Here is a 25,320-nt window from a genome sequence, read left to right as displayed (position 1 = left end):
CACCTCCAGTTGGAGTAACTCCAGCTTGCTTGGGGTTTTTTTCTGGTTTGTTTGGGTTTTTTTGGTGTTAGCCCCCTGATTTCATCATCAGTTGTTTAAAAGCCACGTTTATACTGGCAATGCCACACACTTGCATTGCACAGGATTCTTACCCTGCAGCTCAGCTGTTGTCCACTTTTCTGCCTCCGCTAAGTTAGCACATGAGCATGGAGCAAACTCAAGATCTGCAAAAGCAGTATCCACCTATGAGTTCTGCTGGATTCAAATGTAGATGCAGATACAACCACTGATCAACATTAATTTGTATAATCCACCCAAATGAACACCTTCAAGCATCAACACCCTTGCTTTTGTATCATTCAAATGTTCCCTTTCCTAATCCAACCAAGGCAAGGACAGCAGCTTGACAGTGGAAGCAGTGCATGAAGGCCACAGGCCACAGCCCATTCTGTTAACAAAACTCCAACTTTTCTCTTTGCACTTCCCTGTATTCTGTCTGTTGCTATTTCCAGATCATGTCTCCAGTCTCTGGGATCCTCAGTGCTGGTTTGTGGTTAGTTCAGCTCAGCATTAATCTGTAACTACCAGCACCCAATCAAAGCAATGCAAATCCTGCCTGGATTCACCCACAGACAATGATTGATGGAACATTAAGGGCGTTAGAGTGATTTCAGGAAGCAAACTCAGATCAGCATTTGATCTCCATATCAATGCATTCTCCTGGAAGGCAAGACCTGCATGTGTGTGTTAATGCTCCAAACATTACCTTGTAGGGAGAGATGTGAGTGTCTGAAGGAAAGGCCAACATTCCCATCACTTGTCGAACCTCATCCAGCTGGCTGCCCTCAGCCTGACTGAAATGCTTCCTTGCATGTCTGAAAGGGAATGGACACCTTGGTTAGCCTGCTTTCTAGAGCAAGAGGATTCACATAATTATGGAAGAGTTCAGGGAAACACTCCGGGTTCTGCTCTCAAAACATGAACTCTAGAAGGTGATGCAGAGTTTAGTTGATTAGGTGGTGTTGGATGATAGGTTGGACACAATGATCTTGAAGATCTCTTCCAACCTGGTTTATTCTATGCACTTAAAGAGGTTGAAAAACCAAACCCTGCAAACACAAATACAAGGATGACTTCAGCAATTGGCAATTCTGTACTCTAATTTCTGAACAAACCTGAGCTTGACTGTAGCTTGAAGCCTTCCTCACCTTCATCTGGAATGGCAGATCCACGACTGTTAGAAGGAATGCCCCTGCTCATACAAGCTGAGTGGCCCCCACACTCAGGTGAGGTAGATGTGGCTGATAAGCAGCTGTTCCAGCCCATCACACATCATGAGGGTTTCAATAGCTGCCTTGTTTACTCTGACACTGGAGAGAAGTTTTACTGTTGGAAAAACTGGCTTGGCTGTGCTCCAGGCTAGAAGCAATGTAGCACTTTCTGGGCAGATGACAGGAAAGTGCAGGGTAACTTAGTAGGAAACACCTTCTTAAGAGCCATTTTCTTTTTACTTTTTTTTGCCAGGAAAATCAAATCCCTAAGTAGACTTCAGCACAAGTGTCTGTACTTCAGTGCATGCTGATTAGAGACAAAGCTGAAAACCTGGAGATCTGAAAGCAGGAACAGAATTAGCAGAAACTTTTGTAAAGCAAAACCACAAACTTGACTATGTCAGGAAATTAGTGCTAAGCAATTAGAAAGTGATCAGATTATAAAGGCTATTCAGCTACTTCAAATCCCTGTATGAAAGCCTCCCCTATCTAGCCTCCCCAGGATGATCAGCTGAAGTGTGCAGGAACCCCCCCCTTTTGAGCCCTGACACTGGCTGATCAGCTCAGCATTTCTGCTGAAAGCTCCTCTCTTTCAGCTGGTGCACAGCAGACAGAGCAGAACCAGCACCACACTGAATTTCTGTCATTGCCTAACTGTGGAAGAGTCCTCCCTATTTTCTTCTTGGTTTCTATTACAAGGAAGGCACCAAAGCCATCTCTGAAGCCCTCTGCTAAGTGCTTGCTCTTTTGAATTTTAAGAGGCTTGTTCAAATCCAAGGTCACAGATGACTCTTCGGAATGTACAGCATTTTCCAATTGCCCATTTCATGACATGGACATACAAAAAACTTAAGTATTTCCCCCCCCCCCCCCAATCCTGTGTTCCCCTAACTCAGGTCACCCCTGTCACGGGATCAGTCTCTAGCAGTGTTTCAGGACTCCTGCTTCCTCTCCCACCCAAAGCAGGAAGCAATGGAAGTTCTGTGGGACAGGCTGTTTCCACTCAGCTTCCTATTTTGGGCCAGCGGCCCAGGAATGTAAGTATTGCTCCCCAGATGACTGCTATTAGAGCAGAAGCACAGAGCCCATGGCCTGCCAGAAGGGACTCAGCAGCCTGGGCACAATGGAGCAAGGCTGAAGTCCTGAGCTCTGGTGCAGAGCTGCAGACACAAGGACTGACAGCTAGGAAAGCTCAAGCAGGGCAAGAAACACAGAGCTACCAATTCAGCTAAATGACTGTGACTGCATGTGGGGGAGGAGAGAAAAACATTTTAGAAGAGCTAGTCACTAAGAACTTGTGTTCTGTGACCAGTGGTGGTCCTGAGGGGTCAGTTACTGGGGCCAGTGCTGTTAAGCATGTTGGTGACATGGACAGCGGGACTGAGGCACCTGCAACAAGTTTGCCAACATCAAGGTGACTCAAGGGCTGGAGCACCTCTGCCATGAAGACAGAGCATTGGGATTTTTCAGCCTGGAGAAGAGAAGGCTCCAGGGAGACCTTAGAGCAGCCTTCTAGTACCTGAAGGGGAGGGACTTTGGACAAAGGCATGGAGGGACAGAAGCAGGGGTGATGGATTCAAACTGGAAGAAGCTGGATCGAGATGAGACAGGTTGGACTCAATCATCCTCACAGTCTCTTCCAACCTTAGTGATACTGAGATACTGAGACATAAGCAAGAAATTCTTCCCCAGGAGGGTGAAAAGATGCTAGAACAGGTTCCTCAGAGAGGCTGTGGGGGGCTTCAAGCATGGCAGTATTCAAAGCCAGGTTGGATAGGGTCTTAAGCAAGCTGCTCTAGTAGGAGGTGTCCCTGCCCATGGCAGGGGGGTGGAGTTGGGTGATCTTGAAGGTCCCTTCCAACCCAAACCAGTCTGTGATTCTATAAAGCCAAACACGAACTGAATTCTTGTAACAGAGCAGAGAAATTGAGAGATGATGCTGGTTTTCAAATCCCAGAATGACTCTGTCAGCATTTTGGGACCAGGATTCATCACCTGTGGTTTGGAATGGCTGTTCCTCTGGCCTGCATGGGGACAGCAGCTGTCTTGTTCTTGCATTTGTCAAGTACATTAATGAAGATTGACAGTTTAAGTGAACATGGACTTGTTAAGAGTACAGCAGCTCTGCAGGGTTACATCTGCCTGAGCATCTTTATCAGGAAGCAGCAAGAACTGCACACAAACAGAAGCTGCTATCAAGAAAGGACTTGTTCTTTCTGCCCAGTCTTTCTGACAGATGCCTGAATGCTTTTATCTCGCAGACCATTATGATTGCCAGAAAAACTTGTACTCAAGGAGTGCTCAACACTTTTATTATTCATTTAAATGCCTGTTCAACCCCACCCCATAATAAAAGCAAAGGAACAAACTGTTTATTCACCCTTGCAGGGGAGAAGTTGACTAACCTGAACAGACTGTGGTCACTTGCTCCTAGCTCTGCTATTTTTACCTATTCCTTTTGTCCTCCATATCCCAAGAACAAGGAGTGCTCAGAATGTTTTGTTAAGCTTTTAGTTAAGAACTCTGTTTATCTCTGGCATCCCACGAGAACAAAGTAGCAGAATGCTGTCAGATTTTCCAGCATGAAATTGCTGGGAGCCCCAAAAGAGTGACATTAGGGTCGCCAGTCTTTGTTACTGTAATAGGTATGAGCTCTGCAAAAAGCCTTAGGAGACTGGGAGTTAAAGGCTACTGATGCTAGGTAAAAAAGATGTTGTGAAGGACCTTCAGCTGAAGAGCTTTGCTCTTTGTACTAAAGAAATAGTACATTCTTGAAGCCTGCACTTTCCAAGCTGCTCTGATCAGCTACCTCAGAGGAAGGTCTGTGTGCACACCTAAAAAGCTACAGAAATTAAGCCACACATTTAGTATGATGCATCATTTTAAAGCTCACATCAATTTGAACCTAAAAGCAGTATGTCACTTCAGAGGTTCTCAGCAGGCAGTCAGCAAAGCTTTCAAACTTATTTAAACACCAGCTGTGCTCCAACAAAATGTCAGTTCTCCAAGTTCCACTCATACAGGAAACTCCTGGGTAAACAGCCTCTGATGGATGCCTGACCTATTTACTGCACCAGGGACACAGCTCTGAAGGAATCCTGCTGCAGGCACTCAGGAGCAAGCTCAGAAAAACTCAAGTTGCAACAGTTTGCCAGAGGCAATGAGATTTATGCTGCACCTCCCCAAAATGCATTCCCTTCATTGCATATTTATTTGGATGCAGAGCAGAAGGTTAGATTTTATTACTTCATTAAGCCACACAATTTGAAGGGAAGCACTGAGACGCTGAGCTCCTCGATGCACAAAATGATCAAAACTCACCCTGCTAAAGAGGGGTGAGTAGAGATACAGCACTTGTGTAGCTCCTTTTCACTCTACAAGAGGGTATGAAGTTAAAGCAGCGCTGTTATGACTGGCAAGTTGTAACTGCTGAGCAAATTGCCAGCCCTGAATTTCAACACAGCTATGTGACAGAAAGAGTAACTCCGCGCCAAGAGCGCTGGGTCCTCTTGAGGGCTGACAACTTGCACATTCTGCCAGTTCTCATGTGGAAAAGGAATCAGAGGGAAACAAACATCCAGCAACAACAAAAAAAATACAGAATGACCTTATCTACTTTGTCCCAGTTCTCAGCCTATCTCCTCCTTTCAGCTTTATGCTTGCTCCCTAGTTTCCAAGCTACAGAAGGAAGCTGCAGCTCAAATCAAGTAGTTTTTAGAGCATGGACTACTCATTGGTGAGATGCATGACTGCACATTTGGCAAAGGAGCAAACTTAGCAGAGAATAAAGCTAAAGGCACAAAGACACAGTATTCCCTGAGGAGAAAGAGCACCATGAGCTTCAGAAGACAGGCAGCAGTTGGAGTGTCCTGCATGCTTTTCCTGAGCACCTCACACTTCCTTAGGATTTCAAAGCTCCAAAGTGGAAGTGCACATATCTAAAAGCTAGCATGCAGGTTGGATTCTTTTTAATGGACAGGAAAATTAGCTGAAGTTTATCAGATTGCACCAACTGGGACCAAAAGAACAATGATTTAGGTGCAAGTAAGGCAAAGCAGGAGTGCTAGGAGCTACCTCAAAGCAAGCAAGGCATCTGGAAGAAGTTAGACATAACCCCAAAACTGAAGGCAAGTTATTTTGAGGGTGGTGTCTATTCCACCGTACTTACTCTACCTTGTCCTTTAGTCTTGTTTGTAACCAATTAAGACTCTCACCCACTCTGCTCAAGAAAAGCAGTAAGAAAAGTTTCTAGTCTAAAACTTGGGAATGTGGTGGAATGCTCTCAGCCAGCTGCAGCTCCTGAAAATCAGTTCAGAGTAAATATATTCATCTTCTAAGCCACCAGGCCATGCAAGTGTTTTATCCAACAGATTCATCTTCTAAACCTTGACTTTTGAAGAGTAAGACAACACAGATTTTCAGCAGCATTAAATCTTGGAAAGGTACATCTGTGGATACCTTGTCTTTAAAAACCCTCAAGCCCAGCTTAAATCCAAAGCCTGCTCACCACACTAGCAAGATCTGTCAGAGCAGGGGGGCTTCTGGGTGTTGCAGTAAGCACCACAGGTTACTCCCAGAACACAGCACCATCTTGTTAAGAAAATGCTTTGGTAAGCAGCCCAATTTCATACCTCACAGCATCCAGTCTCTTGTTCTGTCGGATGAGCTCAATGAACTCCTGAATCCTTAGGCTGAACTCCAGACAGCTCTGAGATTAAAGACAAGACAGGGTTTTAGGTGGGGTGCAAGTGACACAGCAGAAAAAAAGTGTTAATAACATGCAATCTTATTTGCTTGCTTTTAGGCATTCATGCAACAGCTGACACACTGACCTCAGGGATGAGACATCAGCTCAGAATCCCCTAAGAGCAAACAAATCCATTCCTTGTGCCTCTGTCAAAGCCTCGGCACTGAGAAGGGTGAGCTTCTCCCTAATGACTGAAAGCATCTGAGCTGCAAGTGAGGGAACCAGGTGATTTCTCTGTACTTTCTTACAACTTAAAGCAGCAGATTCAGCAGACATTTGGGCTATGTGATAATTTAGACAAGGGAGGTCTCCCCAGAAGACTGCAAGGAAGAAACAAGCCTTTGGACACTGTTTTAAAGTCCGCAGTATTAACCAAACCCAGCACAGAGTTGAAGTGGCTACAATCAACTCCTTCCTTTCAATCTTATCTCATCAAGCATCTAAAAGCCATGCTGGAAACAAGTCTCAAACAAGAAAAAACAGGTGGCATTTTAGAAAAAATGTAACGTGGAGTCTAATGAGCTTGACAGTGCCCCCTTTAAATCAAACTCCATCACCAGCTAGCGAAAAAACCCATCATCTATGAACACACTCTGAATACGCAGAATTAAGAAGAACATTCTCCTCCCACCAAAGAACAAGTCACTGCTCCTTCAGAGTGACACAGCCAACTTAGTATCATAGTATCAGTCAGGGTTGGAAGGGACCACAAGGATCATCTAGTTCCAACCCCCCTGCCATGGGCAGGGACACCCCACACTAGATCAGGCTGGCCAGAGCCTCATCCAGCCTGGGCTTAAACACCTCCAGGGACGGGGCCTCGACCACCTCCCTGGACAACCCATTCCAGGGCTTCACCACTCTCATGGTGAAGAACCTCCTCCTCACATCTAGCCTGAATCTCTATCACCTCCTCTATCACCTTAAGAAAACAAACCCCAATGAAAATAATCAAACTCCTCTGCACCCTGAGCTGTATTCCTGCAGTCACCCTGCTCCCATTGGCAAATGGCTCTCTTCCCCCATGCTTCCAATGAATGGTTGCCTTTTGTTTATTGTCCATCAGCACAGCAATATCAAAATTCCTCAGTGACTCCAGCAGGAATGTGAGCAACTCCCAGTCTGCACGGGTTAGCTGCCTGGGGTGAGTAATGCACACACTGCAACAGTTGCTTGTTTGGAGATTTGAAAAGTAAGCTATTGGAACAGAATGCTGCATTCTGGCCTACAATAAGATACACTTGATTACGGAACAGAAACTTATTTGCCAGCTAATTTTTTTTTTTTAACTCAAGCAGATAAAAGGTTATTTGATGTGACTATTTCAACCAGGACTATTTTCAAGCACCCTGTTACACAAATCCATACAATGCCTCCATTTAGAACTTTAGCTAAATTTCTACCACAAAACTGAGCAGCCTTTTGAATTGCCAGTGATCCTAAATCCTAAGGCTCAGCATTTCTCTCTGACAGCTGCAAAACCCCACATCCCAAAACAATCTTCAGAGTTTGTGTTTCTGGGCATCTTGAAGTAATGCCCAAGCCAATCAGTGGGTGGGTTCTGCAGACAAGCGTAGCTAGGAGAGCCCAGGGCAATGACATGATACACATTTGAACTTGGTGTGCCTCCAAACAACTGCACAGCAGCAGTCAGAGGAGGGTAGGTAGCTCACACCTGTACAGGCTGCAGGACTGCCTGCCAGGCTGAGGTGCAGTTCCATTTCTGGATTAAGTTTGGAGTAAGGTGGTAGCTGGGATTTTAGACCAATAGCATCGATGAGTAGTCCAGTAACCAGAAACTGCAATGCTCATGTTTCAAAAAGAAGCATTTCTCTTCTTCCAACTCTGATCTCACAGCATTAGCTTTGTTTGTTTGTTTAGGAAAGAGTAGGGCCTGCAGAAATAGTTATTTTATGTTGTTTTTTTCCTTGTCTGTTTGTTGAAGGTTAGTGGTGAAAGGAGTAAGATGTTCAGATTATATTTATTATGTTACTTCACATCCTAAGATTATAGAGAGGGGATTTTTGAGCAGTGTAATTATGCAGGGGTGTTTACATACAAACTCTGGCCTTCCTCTAATGCTTTCCATAACAAGATCATCATTTTCTTTAGAGTAATCATTGCCTGACTTTTGCATCCCATCTTCAGCTGGCTCCTGTTTAGATGCCCCTGAGTGACAGACAGCATCACTCTCTGCTTACCACTGAGTGCATTTAATCAGTTTTGGTTAAAAAAAAAAGGAAGACACAAACTCCTTTGAGGGAGGCAGGGATTTTGGTTAATAAGAGTTAAAACCAGACTTCTGCAAGCCCTAAAACAGATTACAAAGCAGGTGTTGAAATGCAGAATTTGAGACAAAGAAGTTGAAGCCAAGTGCACAGAGCAAGTAACAGCAGGTCCAGGTCACGGTGCTCAGTAGCTGGAGAGAGATTTGCTGTCTTCAGTGCTTGATTAGCCTTGGCTTTTAGTTTTGATGAAAACCACTGCAGCAGTCATTTCTCACAGGAAGTTAGTTCTTGACTCAGGTTGGGTTTTCTTTCTTACTACACATAAAAACTCTAGGACCAAGGTCTGTATGAAATGCCTCTCAGTGCTAAACCTGCCACAACTTTACCAATTAAGTCTCACTCTTAAGACACCATGTATAAACAGTTACATTCTCACTGGGATGCAGAGAGTTGTAAAGGTAAGTTCCTATGCATCAATACACTACATACTTCTACACTGGTAAAGCACACTAAATCTGAGTGATTGTTTTATCTGAGCATGACCTGTTGAGAAAACAGTTGCACCCCTAAGGGGATCCACTGCTCAGTTGCAGGCTTGGCATTTGTAAGAGCTAGTTTAGCTCCAACTACATATACTTTCTGGAAAAAAAAAAAGGAAGGAAGAGTTTTGTACTTGCTGTCCTCATTTTTGTACAAGGCCTCAGTCAAGACCTATAATTTAAACCAATCTGACCACAGCAAATAGCTAAGCAGTTCAGAAAACATTCAGAGAACCATTTCAGCAAAACATGCCCATGTTACATTTTCATACCTTCATTTTTCTGAGCCTGGATTTGTTGTCGTGGCACCAAGCCAAGCAAGTCATAGTTTCTTGTCTTTCCAGTGACTCTTCTACTTCTTTAGCAGTCAAAAACATCTCAATATTTACCAAGTCCTTCAAAAACAAAAAGGAAAGCAAGTTTTGTTCAGTTGCACAGATACTTGACACAGCAACCTGCTCTTCAACAGGACTGGACTAGAGAGATACAGAAGGTTTTGCTCTCAAGAGCTCTGGCTGTGCAGGATCACGCTCACAGTCTGTTTAACAGTGAGATACTCTGGCAGCAAGATAGTGACAAGATTTTTCTACTCATACAGCAGAGTTAGGAAGAAAAGGAACAGATTAAACTGAGGAGCTTTGCACAGAAATTGACCAGATCCCATGATCTCTTGTGTAGTTCACATTTGGTTTCCTTGAAGCTTGGCCTACTATGGCAGTTGGACCATCACAGTGCCATAGCACTGCTGAAGTGAACAGAGAGACACAAAAGAGAGGAATCTCAAGCTATTTGACCCAGCCATCTGTAACAGTTGAGTTTCAGGCAAAGTCCTGTCATGGTTGAGGTCTCCAACATGTTTTCTCTTACTTGCTTCACATGGTAAGCTCCAGAGCTTCAATTGCTTACAACAGTTCTGTCTACAACATCCCAAAGTGATGACAAAGCAGTGTTACTATACCAAAAACCAGTTAGGTAATGGGTGGGCCACATGATTCCTCAAATGCTTATCACAAACAGATGTTTGTGAAGAAAAAGCAGCAATCTCCTATCAGACCTGCCCAGGACAAACCCATCTTCCATCTCCACTACTGTGTGCTCTCCAGCAGCTTTATACATTCATCCCCATCGAGGCAAACTCAGCTGAACCCAAATGAAGATCTAGTAGGCTATCAAAGAACTGCATGTTTTCACATGTTTCTGCTGTAAAGACGACTTAGTTAGATGTTCCCAAACACCAGGAACTGAATCCAATCTAAACTGGCACTGGCAGAAGTTTTCAGAGCTGCATAAATCCATCATGCTGTGACAGCCTGTCCTCCGCTGCAGAAAACACTGTGGGAAAGCAGAACCCAATGCACAAACAGAGATCCAGCACTCCAGTAGTCAATTAATATGCACTCTCATTTTGAACAAATTCATTTTCATGTTGACTTCACAGCAAAATGCTGTGAAAATGATACAACTGAATGGCTGAATGTCACCAACATCACAGAATCTCTGGTGAATAAAGCCAGCCTCAGAAATAGATGGCATTTGAACAGCTGAATATATTCAGGCTTAGAATTGACATCTCCCTGAGACAAAGATAAAACACAGCAGCAGTCAGCATCTCACATTCACAGCTTGTATTTATCAGGAGAAATTGGCTAAGGCAATGCAAGAAGTCCAAGGAACCAGCTGATGTGAGGTGTGTCAGAGCTGGAGACAGGTCCCATGTGTCTCTGAATGCAGCACAAGGGGGAGCTTCACTAAAGCCTTCTCTCATGACTCAAATGTGAGTTTAAAAGCAAACTATGATGGACAGCTGAGATGCAACACTTGATAGATTTTAGGACAATGACCAAATCACTTTATCCCATCAGAAGACTACAGGGCCTCACACAGCTCTCACGGTACTAAGTCCAGGTAAGTCAGGCTGCGATGAGAGCTCAAGCAGTTACAAGTCTATAGAACAAAATTAAGATCATAGACCCACAGAGATGGTTTGGGTCAGAAGGGATCTTAAAGATCATCTAGTTCCAACCAGCTGCCATGGGCAGGGACACCTTCCACCAGCCCAGGCTGCTCAATGCCTCATCCAAGCTGGCTTTGAACACCTGCAGGGAGGGGGCATCCCCAACCTCTCTGGGCAAGCTGCTCCAGTGTCTCACCACCCTCACTGTCAAGAATTTCTCCCTAATCTCCAGTCTAAATCTCCCCAGTGCAAAATCTAACAAGTTAGATGTGCATTGGGAATGCTTTTTTCCAGGCTTTCCATGGCTCCTCCCATCCCCTTAAGGATAACAAAAAATCATCTATTTTATCAATGTGTTGGCAAATGGACCCAGGGAGTGCCAGCCTAGTCCACAAAAGGTTTACCTATGAGAAAGTTCAGAACATCCCTTTTAGTGGTCCCAAGTTTTTCTGGTGCTATTCACAAGTGGAAAAGAATTGTGTTATTCCCCTGTGCATGCAAAGGTGACCACAAACCCACTCCTGCCCACGTAACCCATCTGACATTTAACACAACCATCTTCTTTAGCTTGCTTGCAGATTCTCCCACACAGCTGCTGAATGAAAAGGCAATTCAGTATGAGCTTAAAACAATACCATTACCATACATCTCCTCAAGCTCATTTCAGCTATGTGTCCCCTTAATGAACAGCATTTGCTATTAAAACAAATTAAACCAGAGGCATTTTCTCTTCCATTAAAGAAAGGACTGGGTATGCTAGGCAGACAACACATCATTGCTTTAATCTCATTTGGTAGCTTTTTATAGTTTAAGCTACATCAGGGGGAAAAAAAATGAATGTTTTCAAGAAGTGTAAAGGCAGCATTTGTTTCAGAAGTCAATGAGCAGGAGAACTCCAAATATAAGCATCTATCAATCAGGTGTCAGCACAGCAACCCTCAGCTCTGAGCAAAAGGCTTGTAGTCTGCTGCAGAGGCAGACAGAGCTCTTAAATGAGAGGAGAACTCCCACATTCCTTTTTGCAAATCTAAAATAGAAAAGGTTCTATTTGGTAGAGAAATGCTAATTAGATGTGTGGTTGCCAAAAGAAGTCAAAGCTTGGCAGCTGTCTCTTAAATAGACAGTATGTATCCAGGGAGGAGAACAGTTTTAATTGAAAGAGTTTCTTTCAGAACTAACAATCACATTTGAATTCTATCAATAAACAGCATTTTCTTCTCTGCTGACTAGATAGAAAGGGAGCAATATCTATAAAAGAAAGCATTAAGAAATCCATTTGTAGGAAAATAAATAGCCTCTGCAGTTGATAAAGAGTAGTTGGAAGCCTTAATCATGCAGATAGAAGAAAAAAAATACTAAGACAATGAGGCAGTAAACCTTCAGAACACACATGCTGATATCATCCTAGTTTTTGAATCTGATCATGTTTGTCTAGCTTCCATTTGTGGTGGTTCCTATTCTTGAAGCTCCTCCATGCTCCATTTCATTACCCAGGACTAAGGGAACAAAAGGAGCATCAACAGATCATTTGGGATTATCCCAACCATCCTAACAATTCAAGCACTGGGGAACTGCTTGTCTGGCACACCTTGTTGGGATGGAAACCAGTTACCAGCTCTAGGAAGCACCTCATGTTAAGTGAGGAAACTCCCCACTAAGGCCCCAGTGCTGAATAGCTTCCTGAAGTTGTTCTTCAGTTCAGAGCTGCTCAGGCTGCAGGCCATGGAGAGGCATTGTCTCTCTGTTCCCAAGCAGCATTAAGATTTAACATGCTGTTACAAAAGGGAGCCTCTTATCTCCTTTCTTTACACCCCAAATGGAGTGAATGCAAATATGCAGTGTTACAGACATACTGCCACCAGCTCTGCAGGTGGAGAAAAAGCTGAAGCAAGAAATCTGCTGCTGCACAGCCCCCTCCCACTGACAGTGTTCAGCACCACCATGAATGTTTTCTGACTTGCAGACAAATTAAAAAGCAATTCCAAAGTCTTTAATTACCATCTTTTGCAATTTGCACAACTACAGCCTAGGTGGAGTATGAATGGAGAGCAGTGCTGAGAAAGACCTGGGGGTGCTGGGTGCCAAGAAGCTGACCAGGAGCTGCCGCTGCACACTCCCAGCCCAGAAACCAGCCCCTATCCTAGGCTGTTCTCCAGCAGTATGAGCAGCAGGGGTAGGGAGGGAACTCTGCCACTCTACTCCACTCTGAGACCCCCACCTGCCAGTGCTGGGGCCAGCCCTGGACCCCCAACACAAGAAGGATATAGAATTGTTAAAGCCAGTCCAGAGAAGGCCACGAAGGTGAGTGCTGGATGACCTCTTCTGTGAAGCCAGGCTGAGAAAATTGGGGGTGTTCAGACCAGAGAAGGCTCCAGGGAGAATTTAGAGCAGCCTTCCAGTGTTTGAAGTGAGTTACAGGAGAGCTGGAGAGGTACTTTGTACAATGGCACAGAGGGGTGATGGCTTCAAACTGGGAGAAGCTGGACTGAGATGAGACAGGAAGAAATTCTTCCCTCAGAAGCTGTGGAGGCTCCAAGTGCTCAGGGTCAGTTTGGACAGGGCCTTGAGCAAGCTGGTCTAGTAAGAGGTGTCCCTGCCCATGGCAGGGGGTTGGAGCTGGATGATCCTGAAGGTCCCTTCCAACCCAAACCAGTCTGTGATTCTATGGCTGCAGCACTTCACAAGTGCAGCAGACCCCTCCACTGCACACACAGCTATTCTCAAAGCCTAACTCTTCCCACACTTCCCAGCTCCATGAGCATCACCAGGATCATTTGCCTTCACTCACTCACAAATGCAGAGTACCTGATGTGGGGTAGGAAGGCTGAGCAACAAACTTCTATTCAGTGAGGCTTCTACAGCTGCACTGAAAATCAGTTCCCAATGGCTCAGGGAGAAGTCCACCTGTAAGAATTACTGGGTATTTGGATAACTCAAGAGGGAGCACAGCATGAGCATTCCTCTTCCTTCTAGTACAAGCAAGGAAATACCCCCTAGATTTTATCATTTCTGCTTAACACCCCCCACCCCCCAAGTATTTGACTACAGTGAAGTAACCTTCCTTATTTGACTCAAGTGTTCCTCTCTGTTCAGCCACAGAGCAGATATCAGATGGGTGACTACTTAAGTACTGGATGCACATTATCATAAAAGGTCTATTTAACTCCATTACAACAGGGCAAGCCTCAGAGAAAAGCATTTATTATTAGAGAGAACTGCACATGAAGGCTTGAGACACTTAAGTGAAATTAGAGAGACTTATTTAAACAAAGAACCCATCTATCCAGCACCCTCTGTTCTGCCTGATTTGCATATATATAGCTTTTAAAATATCACTGCTACCTTTTAAGCTGCAAGTGCCTCCAGGGAGGGAGGTTACCCACCCTGTGGCTCTGCAGAGAGCTCCAACGATTAAAGAATATAACACTCTGAAGAATAAGGATTCCTTCAGGATGATTCCTACTAGATACACACTCCTGGCCCACATGAAAGCTCTGCTCCTGCATGACATTCCCATTTGCTAATAGGGGTTCTCAGTAAGAACATCCCAAGCAGGTAGATGCATGTCCTCTCCTTGGAACATCTTCTGGACTCCAGTCAGTGTGAGCAGGAGTTGACAGGGGCCAAGCTCTCAGATCTCACTCCTTCCCAAGGTTGCTCTCCTTGTTTTTGGGAAACTCCAGCACCTGCCCTCACTGGAAGGCAAGGCTGCAGCAAATGTGTGCTGCTTGCTAGACTCCAAAGAGTCAACACTGGCAAGATCTGCTGCAGCTTTTCTCCAGGGAGGCATTCAGAACAAAGCTTGCATCAGCTCCAGGACAAGCCTTCAGGGAGCCAAGCTCCATGAGTTCTAGGAGTCATGGAATAACTGCTGTGTAATGAAAAATGAACACAGGCTTCAGACACTAAAACTAAGGAAAATGAGAACAGGGCCAGGATTTCATTAATTCACATGGGCTGTGCTACAGAAAGGAAGCAGAAGGGATGCCCAGAAACACAGCAAAGGCTATATGAAGAGCAACAGCTGGGGAATGCTGGAGAGGTGCCTATGAAGGTAGTATGTGATTTGTTGAACTGGTGGATATTTGGGCTTCAGCTGAACTTGAAACTAACCACAGCTCTACTCAAAACCTGGGAACCAAGTCAGAAACTGGCTGTCTTACACCTAAGTGTGGACCACCTTTAATTTAAGCCACAACAAAATCAGGAACTTCAGGGTCCTGCACAGCTGTGGGAGTTTAGCAGGGAATTGGAACAAAGCAGGAGTCAAGTCCACATATTTACAGAGACTACAGAGAAATAACAGAGCAAATGCCTACCAGACTGCTTTGGCTTTCTTCTTTGGCAGGATTTGGGCTATTACTGGTAACATGCTCAAGAAACTGCACAGAACTCTTTTATTCCAAGAGACCTCAAGCAGATCTCATTCACTTCAGTACAAACTAGAGCACCTCACTGGTCAAAGGCAAAGCTCAACAACAGTAGCTCCACCCAAAAGTTCTGCTTTAGTCCCATACTAGAAGTGACCTCTTCAAACACAGCAAAATTCAGGTGTAGCCTTGGGATGCCTGAGGAAAGCCTGGACCTTTTTTTAAGCCATCAGACCACCAGTCAGTTTTCTCTGCCCCTATAGAAGGGAAGGAGTAAAAGGCTGCTGGTTACAATAGCTCTGTCAGAGCCAGCACAGAGAATGTATAAACTACACCAGGATTGAAGGGAAACACAATGGCATAGGTGGTGACAATACAGTAACATCAGCTACTGAACATCAATTAGAATGAGGCACAAATTAATGTTAAGAGGCCTCCTCATAAAATAATGCTGTCTGGAGTTCATTAAGCTACTGTTAAGTGTTATAATGCTACCCACTAACAGGATTACAGAGAAAATAAACAGTCATTGAGGGAATGTCCTACTCCAAAGCCAGCTGCAGAGCTAGCTGTCAGAAAAAAGCAAAGACAGCCAAACCACAGCTTCATCAACACAAGGGCCAGAAGAGTTTTTGTCTGCACAGTAAACACAGCATCCCACAGTATGCAGCCCAGCTTCCACAGGAGAGCATCATCCATGGCCTCTGCATAGCAGAGACCTTTAAATTGTACTTGGTTAGGTCTGAAAATCCCCAGCAACTGGAAGAGACTGGTTATCTGAATAGTCTTTAACACGCTGGCACTTCATCCTGCAGTTCACTCTGCTGATTACATCATGTTCTAACCTTCTGTCTGACTGCAAACTTGAGTTTTGCTGACTTCTGACTCCAGGTACTGCTCCTTCCCTAAGCTCTTCTGCACTGGATGACAAAGTTTCCTGGTCCATAATTTTTGCTCTCACACCTAGCAAAAGCATCTTTACATTTTCCAGTCATCTCCCTCCAGTTTTTCTAACAGCTTCCCTCAGGTATGGTTACTGAAAGTGTAGATACTCAGGTGCCAGCTGCTCCAGAGCCAAGCAGAGCTGTTTTATCCACCTGCTTTGATCATGTACACAAGCCACTCTGGTGGAGTCCTGCACTTGCAGCTAGCACTCAGGTTGGTCATTATCCAGCTGTTTTCCCAACCATCCTCTATTCCTGCCTCAGCAGTTTCAGTAGCTCAAAAGGCTGCATCATATCCAGCCATAGAAGACACCAGGCCAAGCACAGTAACAAATGACCGTGCTGGAGCAATGAGACAAAGCTTCTGCAGCTCAAGATGCATCACTGGGCAGGGAGAAAGAGCCTCTGGTATTAGATCTGCCTTGGCCATTTTCTGTTGTAGCCTCTTCCAGCCTCTTCCTCTGCCAGCTAAGTGTGAGCCCCGCAGCTTTTGTCCAAGCAGGCTCAGATTGCGTTACAGCTACACAGTCACAAAACTCCTGTCATCTAGCACAATACTACAAGAAAGAGTAAAATATAGAGTAACATTTACACTTGGGAGGGGGGTCTGGCAGCAGAAATGTACAGTAAGATAAAAAACCCAGAAGCACAACAAGCCAAACCTCTTCTGTCTCTAGGCAATCCACAGGTGACACCACCACTCTCCCTTTAAGCAAGATTTAAACTCAAGCATCTTCCTTGAATCACTAGCCTTCCAGACTAAGCCTTTTGTAATAATTTATCTCTGTTCTGCTACACTACAGGTAACCCATTTTGTCTGAAAAGACTGAAAAACCCCAGACATGCAACATCACAGCACACTTCATGTCGTTGGCTTTTGAAGTAGCAAATGATCTGTAATGAAGCACGTCTGCTACTCTGCATCCATCTTGACTGTTTCACATTTACATAATTCTAATTCCCAAGGATGCTGGAGACAAGCTGCAGATGTGAGGCTGCTCAGGAGCTGCAGCACTTTGAAATTCAGATGAACACACCCAGACATTCGTTACGCCAACCTAGGGGAAGTTGCCATGCCTACGCTAACAGCCGCCAAAACACGCTTGCAGGAGCTTCTGAGTTGCTCACCTATAACCTAGTGCTTGAAGGTGATTCAGAACAGCCTCAACTTCCCACTCTGGCACCTTTGAAAAAGCGGTGCCAGTTCAGGAGCTCTCCTGCAGTTCTCACACATCTCTGGTGCGTGAGCCGCAAGCCACGGGAGCGCAACACAATGAGAGGCTCCTTTGCCATTCAGCCCACAGCGAGTCAGCTTGGCCACGTTCTGCAGGACAGTGAAGCAAAGAGCACACTCAGAGACTGTGCTGAACGTTATTTACTTGTTTGAAATGGAAGTGCTGCGAACAGAAACTTGTTATGAGGGGTTCCTGTGCTCTTCTGCTTTCTGCCTACAAGCCGTTCTTCCCCGACATGCCGTAACAAGGAAGATTCCTCAGGTACAATGGGCTGATTGTTCAGAGGAGGACTTACTCAGCTTTTAACTTGCACATTCTGTGGCTTCCCTCACTCAAACTTCAAGTTTTTCTAGGCATTTCTTACTGAAGCAATCACATCTCAGTGGCATCCACCCTGCTCAAGCATTGCTGGTTCATAGGTTGCTAAATCACTTGCTCCCTGCCCTAACACAGCCAGTTTGTATTTGTGGGGTTCTTCACTTCTGTAGCTTCTGCCCAGTGAGAGCATTGAGGCAAAAGAGTCTCTTCCTTCACTAAAGTGAAGTAAGCAAAGGCAGAAAGAGGATGTTCAGCATGTGATAAGGAGACTGGCAGCTTCAGAATCTGGGCTTTCAATCCTTTAGGCAAAAATCACCACAGCTACCACAGAACTAACCAAAAAGCTGTAAGGATGCCTCATATTTGGTCATGTGTTCCCCCTCACCCTCATTCCTAGCCTATGAAAGAAGAGGCTAGAAAAAGCCAGCTTCAAATCTAACCAACTCTGGGATCACCAAGTGAAGGGCCATATGCAAACCCCAACTGTAACAAGTTTAACTGCAAGCAGCAACCATCTGCCTGCTGGAACAGCCACCATTCCAAACCCAGAATCACAGAATGTTAGGGGTTGGAAGGGACCTCTAGAGAGAGTCCGACCCCCTGCCAGAGCAGGATCACCCAGGGCAGGTCATACAGGACCACATCCCAATGGGTTTTGAATGTCTCCAGAGAAGACAACTGCAGTGTCTCTCTGGGCAGACTGCTCCAGAGCTTTGTCACCCTCACAGTGAGAAAGCTTTCCCTTATGTTCCTGTGTAATCTCCTCTGCTCCAGCTCCCACCCATTGCCCCTTGTCTTATCATTGGGCATCACTGAGCAGAGCCTGACTCCATCTTCCTAACACTCATCCTTCACAAACATGATGAGGTCACCCCTCAAGCTCCTCTTCTACATGCTAAAGAACTCCAGCTCCCTCAGCCTTTCCTTATAAGGGAGATGTTCCACTGCCTTCAGCATCTTTGTGGCTCTGCACTGGACTCTTTCAAGCAGTTTCCTGAGGTCTGTCTTGAACTGAGGGGCCCAGAACTGGACACAATATTCAAGACATGGCCTCACCATAATGTATCCAGAATAAAAACGCCCCAACAGAATTCCTTCCCCTACACATTTACTTCAGCACAGATGTGACATCTCTGCCCTTGGCTGTCAGCTCTTATTTTACCATTACTCACATTTTAGTTTACTTTCCCAAGCAGCAACATCTTTCTCTAAAGACCTATCACACCCATGCCATCTCTGGGGTTTGCTTTTCCCACTGACTTATAGCATTGTGCTTTATATATGCTGCATGCCAGAAGTCATTCCCTCATGCTGCATACCAGAAGTTATTCCCACCTTCAGCTACTTCATAACTAATATTTAAACCTCCCTATAACTTTCCACATCCAATGTTTATTTTCCTAGCTGTTTGCTTCCTACTTGATCATCACTCCAACTTTTAAATGCTCCTGTTTCATCACAAGGATTCCAGAGTACCACTCCTTCAGAGAGAGCTAACAGAAAGCAGACTGAAAGTAGTCACAACCCAGCAGTAACTATCAAAACTGGTGCAGCTGAGGTGTGAGCAAACTGCCTGCTGTGTGTTACTGCAGGCACAAGAGTGGTGCCATGACTTGCTTTGGACACTGAATGGGATGCTTTCTGCACTGTGCCCACTCATGAAGGACCTCAGCAGCTCTGCAGCTCTCAGCATTCAGAAGCCATGCAAGGCACTTAAGCATGTCAAGACATGCTTCCCAGACTGGTCTAACAGCTATGGAAGATGCTTAATCTAGGATCCACAGGCTATAACTGACAGGGAAAGAACTACTTCCTTCAGCCTCTTCAAACAGCAGCAAGGAGCACTTCTAGCTGTTCATCCTGCAGTCACAGAAAGAGAACTACAGAACAGTTGAGATCAGGACTTCTGCAAGAGATGGTGAGGTCTCCTTGCTCCAAGTAGGGTCATGTACAACAGGTTACCTAGAACCATGCCCAGTTCAGTCTGAGTTTGAACATTTCTGAAGTCTGCTGGGAAGCCCTAACTAGATATAGCCCTCCAGTATTGAGAGGCTCTGCCACCACCTTTCCCCTGCAGGTGTTGCATCCCAATGCAAGAGAGCCCTGCTGAGCCTTCTTTTCCACCAGAGTGGCATTGCTGGGTCATGCTCAACTTGCCTGTCAGAGAAGCAAATGCTTAACGAGTCAGTTTCCATGTCCTTGTGGCTGTCAGGGGAGCACAGTTGGGATTCATTACTCTGCATAAAGAGACTGCACCAAGGTGCACAAAGCCAAACACTTCATAAGCAATTATGAGAAGGAAGCAAACCCAGCTAAATAACCACAGAAAGGGAAAGTGATGACCACAGAGCTGTAAATAGTGAGATAAGCAAAACAGCAAAAAGTTTCCATGGACCATGCAGGAGACACTGGCTATTAAAAACCTAAATTTTATCAAGGCTTATTTTCCCAAGCACAAGCAAGCTTGCCTCTGGCTGCATTAAACAGTAGGATGATCCAACAAAAGAGCTGTTCCTGCAATCAGCATATGCTGTTCTGCTTAGTCTAGTCACCTACACATAGCTAAGCGTGGCTAGACAGATGGGGAGCTCCACCAACTGCTAACTCAGCAGCCTAAAGGTGTCTAACCAGAACTGCTGTATGACACTTGAGAATTATTCTGCATTTTAACAGGGCAAGCTGTTGATCTCAAAGCTTTTAGATTTGTGACTGAAAACTAGGCCTTCAATTCTGATTTAATGCATTAGAACACACTTGATGTCAAGTCAGGAGAACACAGTGAGGCCTAAAATAATTCACTGAGAAATACTAGCAATGAAAACAGTATCACAGTAAAACTAAGGTTGGAAATGACCTCGAGGATCATTGAGTCCAACCTATCAACACAGACCCCATGACTAGACCATGGCACCAAGTGCCACGTCCAATCTCCTCTTGAACACCTCCAGGGACGGTGACTCCACCACCTCCCTGGGCAGCACATTCCAATGACGAATGACTCGCTCAGGGAAGAACTTTCTCCTCACCTCAAGTCTAAACCTCCCCTGGCACAGCCTGAGACTGTGTCCCCTTGTTCTGGTGCTGGTTGCCTGGGAGAAGAGACCAACCCCTTCCTGGCTACAACCACCTTTCAGGTAGTTGTAGAGGGCAATGAGGTCACCCCTGAGCCTCCTCTTCTCCAGGCTAAACAATCCCAGCTCCCTCAGCCTCTCCTCATAGGGCTTGTGCTCAAGGCCTCTCCCCAGCCTTGTTGCCCTCCTGTGGACACCTTCAAGTGTTTCGATGTCCTTCTTAAACTGAGGGGCCCAGAACTGGACACAGTACTCAAGGTGCAGCCTAACCAAAGCAGAGTACAGGGGCACAATGACTTCCCTGCTCCTGCTGGCCATACTATTCCGAATGCAGGCCAGGATGCCATTGGCCCTCTTGGCCACCTGGGCACACTGCTGGCTCATATTCAGGCAGCTGTCAATCAGCACCCCCAGGTCCCTCTCTGTTTGGGAGCTCTCAGCCACTCCGACCCCAGCCTGTAGCTCCCCATGGGATTGCCGTGGCCAAAGTGCAGCACTCGGCACTTGGACACGCAAGGTGACGCAAGAAAAGCTGCCACAAGGCTGCAGCAACTGCTTCTGTGGCAACCTCCCCTTCACTGCTGGGTAGTCAACCTTGCTACCAACCTCAATGCCACTTTGCCTTGCTAGTTTCACAGCTGTGTTGTAGTAGCCACAGCGTAGGAGATGCTCCACCATCATCCGGTCCATGCGCTTCTTCTTCCACATGTTGGCGGCAGCCGGCTGGTCACTGCTGTGCTCCTTCAGGTGCTCGATCCTACGCTTGCAGAGCTTGGCACTTTCATCTTCAGCCTGGATTGATTCAACTGCCTGGAAAGTGAAAATTGATGAGGAAAAGAAATGAAGAGCTCTGTATTTTCAGTTTGCTTTAAAAGCCAAGCATGGTCAGAATTGTTTGCACATGTTCTTTACATACCAGCCAGAGAACGGTTTGGCGTGAAAGGGACCTTAAAGATCATCTCATTCCAACCCTCTGCCACGGGCAGGGACACCTCCTACTAGATCAGGTTGCTCAAGGCCTCATCCAAAATGGCCTTAAACACCTCCAGGGAGGGGGCATCCACCACCTCCCTGGGCAACCTGTCTCAGTGTCTCACCACCTTCACTGGCAAGAATTTCTTCCTAATCCCCAGTCTGAATCTCCTCTCTTCCAACTCAAAGCCATTGCCTCTCATCCTATCACTGCAAGCCCTTGTGAAAAGTCCTTCCCCAGCTCCCATGGAGCTCCCTTCAGGTATTAGAAGGCTGCCCAAAGGTCTCCCCAGAGCCCTCCTTTCTCCAGGCTGAACAACCCCAACTCTTTCAGCCTGTCCCCATGGGGAGGTGCTCTACCCCTCTCTTACTCTCAAGTGTGTTTCTTTCATTTAGAGAGGCATCTCCTGTGGCAATTGCCCAGGGGCTGGCAGTGTTCTGAGATGTTCCTGCACATTGCTGAGTTGTGACATGATGAACACATGCATTTTCCTGCTTCATGTGCAGCTAGTCCCAAAGCAGCCAGGTCTCAGCTACAGCAGGAGCTGCTGCAAGGCTACAAAGAGCCTTGGGAAGGTTTACAGTCATCTGGCTCTGCAAACCATGAATTTTCCACCTCTAACCTATGCATGGCTTCTCCAAGCAGCTGTCCTGCTTCATTAGTTCTGCTGAGGAGTGATGCAGAGTAAGCCCACATTACTTCTAATACACTGGAGCCATTTTAATCAGTCATGCAATAATAACAATTACATAAACATCTGGCCTCTCAGCACCCTTAATTCAAGGATCTCTGAGTAGCCTTACAGAGGTTAGTTTTGTTGAACTGGTATTATTTTACTTACCTCTGCTGCTCTAGGAACATGCACCTATTGTTAAGAGCCTTACTTAGGGAAACAGATTTGCCCAAAGGAAGCAGACTGACATTTAAAAACCAACATATTGGCTCACCCAGTGCAAAACAACCTCCCCAAAACACCTGCAGTGACTTTTCTTTTGTTTTTTAACTTTAACCCAAACCACTCAAGCCAGACTTGCTTTCCTTCAACCTTTATGTTAGATGTCAAGTTCTGCTCCAATGTTACCAGGCCATTTACTCCAGGCACCGTCATTCAGAGCTAGCTGACTCTGTGTGTAGCACAAGACAACTGTGTGCCAGGCCAGGCCACAGAGCACAAGAGAGCTTGCACTGCTTTCTGCTTGCTCAGGCAAATGTAGAGCATGACACCACTCCCACCTGTGATCCATCACTAGTGATGCAGTTCCAGGTTGGGCTGCCTTATTCCAGGTGCCTCTAAACTGGTTGGCTGGTGTGTGTGTAACTGGCCAACTATGGCCACACAGGCTTGGCAAGCACAGAGAACCTGGCTGATTTTAACAGCCCACCTTGCACTCCATGCTGGCACAGCCACCTTTCCAGTACTGAAGCTATTCAGGCTACAGCAGCACCCAGCTCTGGAAGCACAAGTTCGTTCCAATTCTCTTCCCATGCATGCTCAGCTACAAGCTTCTTATGCCAGCACCAGTACTTGCAGAGCAAGGTGAAATAAATGAAAGCTTGTGCAGAAAAAGACTACCAAGCATGCCCCAATTCAGCCTGACTGATCTGGCCCTGGATACCAAACCCAAGTATCTCAAAGCCCAGTCCCTACAGAAGATAGCCTTTGACTAAAATCCATGTCAACATCTACAGCCTGAGTTATTTTTATTACTGTAGGCTGAGTTCCTTCTATTGCTGTACTGAGCTTTATCTTGTACCATATGGTTTGGAGATCAGTATTTTAAGTTAGAAGCTGAGTCTTTCTGCATTCAGAAAGCAAACACTAACTGAAGCCAGAACTCACTTTCACTTGTGAGGTGTCTACAGTGTTATCAGATGTGAAGGCAACCTCCAGAATTACCCTGAATACAACTAGGAGACTTCAAGGCAGCCAGGCACAAAGGTTGAGTCCCTTCTCATCCCATGGTTTTGTATCTGGACTTACACAGCTTTTGCAGGCTTTTTTGATCCTTTCAGTGCACTCAGAGAGGCCAGAGATCCTTTCAAAACCCTCTGAGGCAAGCCTATCTGGGTCTTGCCCTGCTGGACATTAATAGAACTTGAAGGAACAAGCATATTAAACAGAATACAGGAGGGAAAACACAAAAGCCTGGGTTTCACCAGGATCATCTTCAGAACCCCAGAAACCTGCTGTGTTGAAAAGCTCTTTTTTTAAGAGTAAGGTGTTCAATAAAGGAACCATCTAATTCTGTTAGGGCCATCTCAGCAGTTCATCAGATCCTTGTCTAAACACAGGAGGAAAGAGATCCCACATGGGTGCAAAGGTCCTAGAGAAAACAAATCATTTTGCCTGGGGCAGAGATTACACAGAAGATGGCTAGAGCTGAGGGTTTGGAGCAGAAATAACACCTTTGTGTTTCAGAAGACTTCTCCTGTTGAACACATGGTTGGGTTTTTTTTTGCTTTTTGTTCTGAGCAGCTAGAAGATTCCCCACAGTCTTTTAGGCAGTCAAAAACAAATGAGCAATTACACTAAAATGGAGCCTTGCACCCAAAACATTCAGCAGTGCCTTCAGACACCTCCGCAGCCAGCAAAGATTTAACAAGTAAATAACTCCTCCACATCATTACCAGACACCTACAAGCAAAAGCTAACACCTCCTGCAGAAACAGCAGTGATTTCTTTCTGTAAGTAACAGAGAAGTGAAGAAAACATATCCTTCAAGACCTCTAAGCCTCACAAACCTAAGATGAGACCAGCAATTAAGATTTATGAGGTCTTTTGCAGAACAGCTTTTCACCACCCAGCTAACCTGCTCAAGCAGAAAGCCCCACATCACCACACCTGACAGTGCTCTTGTCATAGCACCAAAACCTCCAAGGTACTGAGGCTCTATGAAGTGAAGCATCAAGATTTCTATCTGTTGGTTATTTAAGTTTTAATGAAATGAGTCTGCTACCATGTTTATTTTTGGAGAAGCAGAGCTCTGGAGCCAGGCAACAGAGCTGGCTTGATGTTTCTGCAAGTGCTTTGATGAGTCTCAGGATGAGTAATATCCCCATCCAAAATAAGGATGGTTTGTACTACAGAGTATATTTTAAACTCATTCTTAGAAAGATGTGGTGAAGGCATGGAAGCTCAGCTGCATTTCACAGGAGCATTCAGGCTGAACAAGCAGGTTATCTGGCTAAACTTTGTTTAAAATGCTCTTAGTAATGCTCCCTGGGAACCTTCCAACCTGCAGGCTGACTGTTTATGAAACGTTTAAGTAACCATGCAGGACAGCTCACACTTTCCCCTGCAAAGAAGCCTCAGCACTGCATACAGCTTCCCCTGAGGTTTAAACATTTTTCAGCCTCATTTCTATGTGTTTTTGCTTCTCAGTGCTCAGTTAATGAAACCACACAAGCCTTCCCATTAGGCAGGCAAGGATTGATACCAATCAATTCATTTGGCTCTTTCTCCTGTGGGTAGAGAAGCTCCTTTTCAGGACTGTAAATACATATTAACATGACCTCTCTGAGGTTTGCTATGCTCAGTCATGGACCACCAAGTCACATTTCATAAGCACAGTGAAGCAAGACTCAGCAAGCTCTGATGGTTTGCTGGGCATTCCCAGACCAAGGCTACCTGTATCTTTGATCAAAACCTCCAAGCATCAGCGCTGTGGAG

The 25,320-nt window shown here is 45.4% G+C and overlaps 1 protein-coding gene across 3 annotated transcripts in view; it reads right to left on the bottom strand.

The window, feature by feature from the left end:
* MAEA (macrophage erythroblast attacher, E3 ubiquitin ligase) overlaps positions 1-25,320 on the bottom strand; it is a 42,573-nt gene that overhangs the window by 3,831 nt on the left and 13,422 nt on the right. For all 3 annotated transcript variants that reach the window (XM_068149557.1, XM_068149556.1, XM_068149558.1), the window contains 4 exons: positions 21,284-21,487; positions 9,058-9,180; positions 5,903-5,979; positions 767-875 (listed from right to left, as the gene is read on the bottom strand). In XM_068149557.1, the coding sequence (XP_068005658.1) occupies positions 767-875; positions 5,903-5,979; positions 9,058-9,180; positions 21,284-21,487 (513 nt within the window). The remainder of the gene's footprint in view (positions 1-766; positions 876-5,902; positions 5,980-9,057; positions 9,181-21,283; positions 21,488-25,320) is intronic.

The sequence above is a fragment of the Melanerpes formicivorus genome, unplaced genomic scaffold (genome assembly GCF_026170545.1).
Source record: "Melanerpes formicivorus ecotype bairdi unplaced genomic scaffold, bMelFor1.0.p_v2 SCAF_18, whole genome shotgun sequence".
In the NCBI taxonomy this organism is placed as follows: domain Eukaryota; kingdom Metazoa; phylum Chordata; class Aves; order Piciformes; family Picidae; genus Melanerpes; species Melanerpes formicivorus.
This window is presented reverse-complemented; position numbering and strand designations above follow the sequence as displayed.